At 52.2% G+C, this 8,776-nt stretch overlaps 1 protein-coding gene across 1 annotated transcript in view; it reads left to right on the forward strand.

Moving 5' to 3' along the window:
- Nucleotides 1–8,776, forward strand: part of LOC110448511 (peroxisome biogenesis factor 10-like) — a 19,431-nt gene that overhangs the window by 1,399 nt on the left and 9,256 nt on the right. The window contains exons 2-3 of the mRNA XM_021494784.1: nucleotides 7,379–7,459; nucleotides 8,453–8,529. Coding sequence (XP_021350459.1) covers nucleotides 7,379–7,459; nucleotides 8,453–8,529 — 158 coding nt within the window. The remainder of the gene's footprint in view (nucleotides 1–7,378; nucleotides 7,460–8,452; nucleotides 8,530–8,776) is intronic.

The following is an 8,776-nucleotide window of genomic DNA, read 5'->3' on the forward strand; positions in this document are numbered from 1 at the left end:
TCTCTGTTCCCCCTCCCCTGTCTCTGTTCCCCCTCCCATGTCTCTGTTCCCAATCCCCTGTCTCTGTACCCATCCCTTGTCTCTGTTCCCCGTCCCTTGTCTCTGTTCCCCCTCCCATGTCTCTGTTCCCCCTCCCTTGTCTCTGTTCCCCATCCCATGTCTCTGTTCCCCGTTCCATGTCTCTGTTCCCCCTCCCCTGTCTCTGTTCCCCCTCCCATGTCTCTGTTCCCAATCCCCTGTCTCTGTACCCATCCCTTGTCTCTGTTCCCCGTCCCTTGTCTCTGTTCCCCCTCCCATGTCTCTGTTCCCCCTCCCTTGTCTCTGTTCCCCATCCCATGTCTCTGTTCCCCGTTCCATGTCTCTGTTCCCCCTCCCCTGTCTCTGTTCCCCCTCCCATGTCTCTGTTCCCAATCCCCTGTCTCTGTACCCATCCCTTGTCTCTGTTCCCCGTCCCTTGTCTCTGTTCCCCCTCCCATGTCTCTGTTCCCCCTCCCTTGTCTCTGTTCCCCATCCCATGTCTCTGTTCCCCGTTCCATGTCTCTGTTCCCCCTCCCCTGTCTCTGTTCCCCCTCCCATGTCTCTGTTCCCAATCCCCTGTCTCTGTACCCATCCCTTGTCTCTGTTCCCCGTCCCTTGTCTCTGTTCCCCCTCCCATGTCTCTGTTCCCCCTCCCTTGTCTCTGTTCCCCATCCCATGTCTCTGTTCCCCGTTCCATGTCTCTGTTCCCCCTCCCCTGTCTCTGTTCCCCCTCCCATGTCTCTGTTCCCAATCCCCTGTCTCTGTACCCATCCCTTGTCTCTGTTCCCCGTCCCTTGTCTCTGTTCCCCCTCCCATGTCTCTGTTCCCCCTCCCTTGTCTCTGTTCCCCATCCCATGTCTCTGTTCCCCGTTCCATGTCTCTGTTCCCCCTCCCCTGTCTCTGTTCCCCCTCCCATGTCTCTGTTCCCAATCCCCTGTCTCTGTACCCATCCCTTGTCTCTGTTCCCCGTCCCTTGTCTCTGTTCCCCCTCCCATGTCTCTGTTCCCCCTCCCTTGTCTCTGTTCCCCATCCCATGTCTCTGTTCCCCGTTCCATGTCTCTGTTCCCCCTCCCCTGTCTCTGTTCCCCCTCCCATGTCTCTGTTCCCAATCCCCTGTCTCTGTACCCATCCCTTGTCTCTGTTCCCCGTCCCTTGTCTCTGTTCCCCCTCCCATGTCTCTGTTCCCCCTCCCTTGTCTCTGTTCCCCATCCCATGTCTCTGTTCCCCGTTCCATGTCTCTGTTCCCCCTCCCCTGTCTCTGTTCCCCCTCCCATGTCTCTGTTCCCAATCCCCTGTCTCTGTACCCATCCCTTGTCTCTGTTCCCCGTCCCTTGTCTCTGTTCCCCCTCCCATGTCTCTGTTCCCCCTCCCTTGTCTCTGTTCCCCATCCCATGTCTCTGTTCCCCGTTCCATGTCTCTGTTCCCCCTCCCCTGTCTCTGTTCCCCCTCCCATGTCTCTGTTCCCAATCCCCTGTCTCTGTACCCATCCCTTGTCTCTGTTCCCCGTCCCTTGTCTCTGTTCCCCCTCCCATGTCTCTGTTCCCCCTCCCTTGTCTCTGTTCCCCATCCCATGTCTCTGTTCCCCGTTCCATGTCTCTGTTCCCCCTCCCCTGTCTCTGTTCCCCCTCCCATGTCTCTGTTCCCAATCCCCTGTCTCTGTACCCATCCCTTGTCTCTGTTCCCCGTCCCTTGTCTCTGTTCCCCCTCCCATGTCTCTGTTCCCCCTCCCTTGTCTCTGTTCCCCATCCCATGTCTCTGTTCCCCGTTCCATGTCTCTGTTCCCCCTCCCCTGTCTCTGTTCCCCCTCCCATGTCTCTGTTCCCAATCCCCTGTCTCTGTACCCATCCCTTGTCTCTGTTCCCCGTCCCTTGTCTCTGTTCCCCCTCCCATGTCTCTGTTCCCCCTCCCTTGTCTCTGTTCCCCATCCCATGTCTCTGTTCCCCGTTCCATGTCTCTGTTCCCCCTCCCCTGTCTCTGTTCCCCCTCCCATGTCTCTGTTCCCAATCCCCTGTCTCTGTACCCATCCCTTGTCTCTGTTCCCCGTCCCTTGTCTCTGTTCCCCCTCCCATGTCTCTGTTCCCCCTCCCTTGTCTCTGTTCCCCATCCCATGTCTCTGTTCCCCGTTCCATGTCTCTGTTCCCCCTCCCCTGTCTCTGTTCCCCCTCCCATGTCTCTGTTCCCAATCCCCTGTCTCTGTACCCATCCCTTGTCTCTGTTCCCCGTCCCTTGTCTCTGTTCCCCCTCCCATGTCTCTGTTCCCCCTCCCTTGTCTCTGTTCCCCATCCCATGTCTCTGTTCCCCGTTCCATGTCTCTGTTCCCCCTCCCCTGTCTCTGTTCCCCCTCCCATGTCTCTGTTCCCAATCCCCTGTCTCTGTACCCATCCCTTGTCTCTGTTCCCCGTCCCTTGTCTCTGTTCCCCCTCCCATGTCTCTGTTCCCCCTCCCTTGTCTCTGTTCCCCATCCCATGTCTCTGTTCCCCGTTCCATGTCTCTGTTCCCCCTCCCCTGTCTCTGTTCCCCCTCCCATGTCTCTGTTCCCAATCCCCTGTCTCTGTACCCATCCCTTGTCTCTGTTCCCCGTCCCTTGTCTCTGTTCCCCCTCCCATGTCTCTGTTCCCCCTCCCTTGTCTCTGTTCCCCATCCCATGTCTCTGTTCCCCGTTCCATGTCTCTGTTCCCCCTCCCCTGTCTCTGTTCCCCCTCCCATGTCTCTGTTCCCAATCCCCTGTCTCTGTACCCATCCCTTGTCTCTGTTCCCCGTCCCTTGTCTCTGTTCCCCCTCCCATGTCTCTGTTCCCCCTCCCTTGTCTCTGTTCCCCATCCCATGTCTCTGTTCCCCGTTCCATGTCTCTGTTCCCCCTCCCCTGTCTCTGTTCCCCCTCCCATGTCTCTGTTCCCAATCCCCTGTCTCTGTACCCATCCCTTGTCTCTGTTCCCCGTCCCTTGTCTCTGTTCCCCCTCCCATGTCTCTGTTCCCCCTCCCTTGTCTCTGTTCCCCATCCCATGTCTCTGTTCCCCGTTCCATGTCTCTGTTCCCCCTCCCCTGTCTCTGTTCCCCCTCCCATGTCTCTGTTCCCAATCCCCTGTCTCTGTACCCATCCCTTGTCTCTGTTCCCCGTCCCTTGTCTCTGTTCCCCCTCCCATGTCTCTGTTCCCCCTCCCTTGTCTCTGTTCCCCATCCCATGTCTCTGTTCCCCGTTCCATGTCTCTGTTCCCCCTCCCCTGTCTCTGTTCCCCCTCCCATGTCTCTGTTCCCAATCCCCTGTCTCTGTACCCATCCCTTGTCTCTGTTCCCCGTCCCTTGTCTCTGTTCCCCCTCCCATGTCTCTGTTCCCCCTCCCTTGTCTCTGTTCCCCATCCCATGTCTCTGTTCCCCGTTCCATGTCTCTGTTCCCCCTCCCCTGTCTCTGTTCCCCCTCCCATGTCTCTGTTCCCAATCCCCTGTCTCTGTACCCATCCCTTGTCTCTGTTCCCCGTCCCTTGTCTCTGTTCCCCCTCCCATGTCTCTGTTCCCCCTCCCTTGTCTCTGTTCCCCATCCCATGTCTCTGTTCCCCGTTCCATGTCTCTGTTCCCCCTCCCCTGTCTCTGTTCCCCCTCCCATGTCTCTGTTCCCAATCCCCTGTCTCTGTACCCATCCCTTGTCTCTGTTCCCCGTCCCTTGTCTCTGTTCCCCCTCCCATGTCTCTGTTCCCCCTCCCTTGTCTCTGTTCCCCATCCCATGTCTCTGTTCCCCGTTCCATGTCTCTGTTCCCCCTCCCCTGTCTCTGTTCCCCCTCCCATGTCTCTGTTCCCAATCCCCTGTCTCTGTACCCATCCCTTGTCTCTGTTCCCCGTCCCTTGTCTCTGTTCCCCCTCCCATGTCTCTGTTCCCCCTCCCTTGTCTCTGTTCCCCATCCCATGTCTCTGTTCCCCGTTCCATGTCTCTGTTCCCCCTCCCCTGTCTCTGTTCCCCCTCCCATGTCTCTGTTCCCAATCCCCTGTCTCTGTACCCATCCCTTGTCTCTGTTCCCCGTCCCTTGTCTCTGTTCCCCCTCCCATGTCTCTGTTCCCCCTCCCTTGTCTCTGTTCCCCATCCCATGTCTCTGTTCCCCGTTCCATGTCTCTGTTCCCCCTCCCCTGTCTCTGTTCCCCCTCCCATGTCTCTGTTCCCAATCCCCTGTCTCTGTACCCATCCCTTGTCTCTGTTCCCCGTCCCTTGTCTCTGTTCCCCCTCCCATGTCTCTGTTCCCCCTCCCTTGTCTCTGTTCCCCATCCCATGTCTCTGTTCCCCGTTCCATGTCTCTGTTCCCCCTCCCCTGTCTCTGTTCCCCCTCCCATGTCTCTGTTCCCAATCCCCTGTCTCTGTACCCATCCCTTGTCTCTGTTCCCCGTCCCTTGTCTCTGTTCCCCCTCCCATGTCTCTGTTCCCCCTCCCTTGTCTCTGTTCCCCATCCCATGTCTCTGTTCCCCGTTCCATGTCTCTGTTCCCCCTCCCCTGTCTCTGTTCCCCCTCCCATGTCTCTGTTCCCAATCCCCTGTCTCTGTACCCATCCCTTGTCTCTGTTCCCCGTCCCTTGTCTCTGTTCCCCCTCCCATGTCTCTGTTCCCCCTCCCTTGTCTCTGTTCCCCATCCCATGTCTCTGTTCCCCGTTCCATGTCTCTGTTCCCCCTCCCCTGTCTCTGTTCCCCCTCCCATGTCTCTGTTCCCAATCCCCTGTCTCTGTACCCATCCCTTGTCTCTGTTCCCCGTCCCTTGTCTCTGTTCCCCCTCCCATGTCTCTGTTCCCCCTCCCTTGTCTCTGTTCCCCATCCCATGTCTCTGTTCCCCGTTCCATGTCTCTGTTCCCCCTCCCCTGTCTCTGTTCCCCCTCCCATGTCTCTGTTCCCAATCCCCTGTCTCTGTACCCATCCCTTGTCTCTGTTCCCCGTCCCTTGTCTCTGTTCCCCCTCCCATGTCTCTGTTCCCCCTCCCTTGTCTCTGTTCCCCATCCCATGTCTCTGTTCCCCGTTCCATGTCTCTGTTCCCCCTCCCCTGTCTCTGTTCCCCCTCCCATGTCTCTGTTCCCAATCCCCTGTCTCTGTACCCATCCCTTGTCTCTGTTCCCCGTCCCTTGTCTCTGTTCCCCCTCCCATGTCTCTGTTCCCCCTCCCTTGTCTCTGTTCCCCATCCCATGTCTCTGTTCCCCGTTCCATGTCTCTGTTCCCCCTCCCCTGTCTCTGTTCCCCCTCCCATGTCTCTGTTCCCAATCCCCTGTCTCTGTACCCATCCCTTGTCTCTGTTCCCCGTCCCTTGTCTCTGTTCCCCCTCCCATGTCTCTGTTCCCCCTCCCTTGTCTCTGTTCCCCATCCCATGTCTCTGTTCCCCGTTCCATGTCTCTGTTCCCCCTCCCCTGTCTCTGTTCCCCCTCCCATGTCTCTGTTCCCAATCCCCTGTCTCTGTACCCATCCCTTGTCTCTGTTCCCCGTCCCTTGTCTCTGTTCCCCCTCCCATGTCTCTGTTCCCCCTCCCTTGTCTCTGTTCCCCATCCCATGTCTCTGTTCCCCGTTCCATGTCTCTGTTCCCCCTCCCCTGTCTCTGTTCCCCCTCCCATGTCTCTGTTCCCAATCCCCTGTCTCTGTACCCATCCCTTGTCTCTGTTCCCCGTCCCTTGTCTCTGTTCCCCCTCCCATGTCTCTGTTCCCCCTCCCTTGTCTCTGTTCCCCATCCCATGTCTCTGTTCCCCGTTCCATGTCTCTGTTCCCCCTCCCCTGTCTCTGTTCCCCCTCCCATGTCTCTGTTCCCAATCCCCTGTCTCTGTACCCATCCCTTGTCTCTGTTCCCCGTCCCTTGTCTCTGTTCCCCCTCCCATGTCTCTGTTCCCCCTCCCTTGTCTCTGTTCCCCATCCCATGTCTCTGTTCCCCGTTCCATGTCTCTGTTCCCCCTCCCCTGTCTCTGTTCCCCCTCCCATGTCTCTGTTCCCAATCCCCTGTCTCTGTACCCATCCCTTGTCTCTGTTCCCCGTCCCTTGTCTCTGTTCCCCCTCCCATGTCTCTGTTCCCCCTCCCTTGTCTCTGTTCCCCATCCCATGTCTCTGTTCCCCGTTCCATGTCTCTGTTCCCCCTCCCCTGTCTCTGTTCCCCCTCCCATGTCTCTGTTCCCAATCCCCTGTCTCTGTACCCATCCCTTGTCTCTGTTCCCCGTCCCTTGTCTCTGTTCCCCCTCCCATGTCTCTGTTCCCCCTCCCTTGTCTCTGTTCCCCATCCCATGTCTCTGTTCCCCGTTCCATGTCTCTGTTCCCCCTCCCCTGTCTCTGTTCCCCCTCCCTTGTCTCTGTTCCCCCTCCCTTGTCTCTGTTCCCCCTCCCATGTCTCTGTTCCCCCTCCCTTGTCTCTGTTCCCCCTCCCTTGTCTCTGTTCCCCCTGGCCTCCCTTGTCTCAGTGTTCAACGTTTTCCTTTTGTAACAGCTAGGAGAAAGATAAATGCAAAGTCAGACCAGGATTCAAGCTCAGGACCCTCTGAAATCTAGACGGATGCTCTACCAATTGAGGTGACCTGGTCGCCGGCAATTCACGACCCCGCCCGAAGTTCCATCAGCTATATATATACCTCCCTTCTATTTCTAAGTCTTCGACCCTGAATACTTCACTATTTAGAAGCCAGGTTTAGAGATCCCATTGCCAATGCGATTAAGCATACAAGTGAAATGAGGGGTTGCAAGCTTGCCAGTTTTGGGATGCTGAAATGGTGTTTCCTCATCACCTAGACAAACGCCACAGACGTCTCTTTCACGTAGGGCATTGTGACCCAGCCTTTAAATTGGTTTGGCTCTCATCTCTCTTCATCTATCTCTGTTATTTTTTTTATCTTCCTTTTCTTTTTAGCTCCAATTTCAGTTTGTTTAATGACCAGTCGGGGTAGCCACAATGGTAATCTATTAAATATGCAGTGATTATGCACTCCCTATCGATAATTGAAACTTCCTGTAGTCAAGTGACATTAAAAATAAACAGTTTCGTCACATCGTCGTACAGGTAAACAATACAGATTGCTTACTCAGTCATAGCTTGACAATGGGATCTGAGTCAGTCTTGAAATGTTGTAACATTTTGATATTATTTACTGTATTTCCAAAATATGAATCTAATTGAATATAATATATTTTATTCTATTTTACATATTGAGGTAGAATAATTCCTTCTAAAATCATCACATACAGCTATGTGTAGACTAAAGGTTACAAAAAATGTACTCCAAGTTCATTCAATTTTGACTCACATCAGGTAAACTTTGTGGGTTTTTTCTTTCAGGTAGGGAGTCATGTTGCATACATCTTCTCTTATCAGAAGCCATTACATTCGGTCAATTTACTATTTAAAATGTACCTTTAATTATATCCGTAGGACCCCGACGATGGCTCACCTGGAAGAAGGAGCTTGATGTTGGTGCTGACCTCGGCTACTTTTTACTGACCACGTTTGCAGGTACAAAACAATGCTTACATGACCACGATCAGTACATATATATATAAATAGCACTGAATTTATATATAAACTTTATTTTCTTTGCAACAATTATGAAATAAGTTTTTTCCAACATATATTTGATGATCTTATTGGGAGAGAAAACTGAAGTATGTACTCGGAGAAAACCCATATAATTGGGCAGGTGACTCTTTACCTTTTTTTACGTTTAATTGGAGAAGCAGACCCCAACGACTCGGTTTAAGGTGATCATGAGCACTCTTATCAAAAAACTGTGACACCTAGAAATTGGATTTGTGCATGTTCAGCAATTAATTTATGTTTTTATTATTAAACGGACTACAGAATAATGTGTACTAAGTAACTTTATACAGAAACATTTTAAAAGCAGCTAGTGATCAACTTATATTTATTACATATGACAGGGAAGAACAAAAGTCTCTCTGAAATTTCCTATGAATGTTATGACACCTTAACATGAATTAATATTAAATATGCAAATTCATTGTTTGAAGTATATTTTAGAATATGTATATATGCAGCTCTAAAAGTATCAACTTTATTTTTTTCACAACAATTACGAAACAAGTTATTTCAACTTATATTAATCATTATCGCTGGCTCGGATGTTACCGCACCATTGATTGCCTTAATGTGTGCCCGGAGAAAACCCACGTGATCGGGCAGGTGACCCATACCTTCTCACGTCTGATCAGGGAATCCAACTCCAGCTGCCACCCGACCACCCACATAGCTCCATAGCAACCATATACTACCAGACTTTGGGTCCTCCTTAAAAGTGTCTTCAATATATATATAAATATACTAGTCACTCCCCAACATTTTGTTAGCTAATCTTCAGTTAAAATTAAAGCTTATCTTTGATTTATATACAATTTTATTTTGTCTTTGTCATATCACAGAAACAATTAGCGATGGTATCACAGCTTTGTTGAAGGTTATATTAATTAAGGCCTCTTGTTTCCTTACCAGGCTTTCAAACGATTGGAGAGGAATACGTCAACATAGTACAGGTGGATCCTACGAGGAAATCTGTACCATCAACATGGGTAACTATTACTGTGGTCTAATTCAGTACCATCAAAATGGGTAACTATTACTGTAGTCTAAGTCTGTACCATCAAAATGGGTAACTATTACTGTAGTCTAAGTCTGTACCATCAACATGGGTAACTATACTGTGGTCTAATTCAGTACCATCAAAATGGGTAACTATTACTGTAGTCTAAGTCTGTACCATCAAAATGGGTAACTATTACTGTAGTCTAAGTCTGTACCATCAACATGGGTAACTAT

The sequence above is a fragment of the Mizuhopecten yessoensis genome, unplaced genomic scaffold (genome assembly GCF_002113885.1).
Source record: "Mizuhopecten yessoensis strain PY_sf001 unplaced genomic scaffold, ASM211388v2 scaffold4105, whole genome shotgun sequence".
In the NCBI taxonomy this organism is placed as follows: Eukaryota; Metazoa; Mollusca; class Bivalvia; order Pectinida; family Pectinidae; genus Mizuhopecten; species Mizuhopecten yessoensis.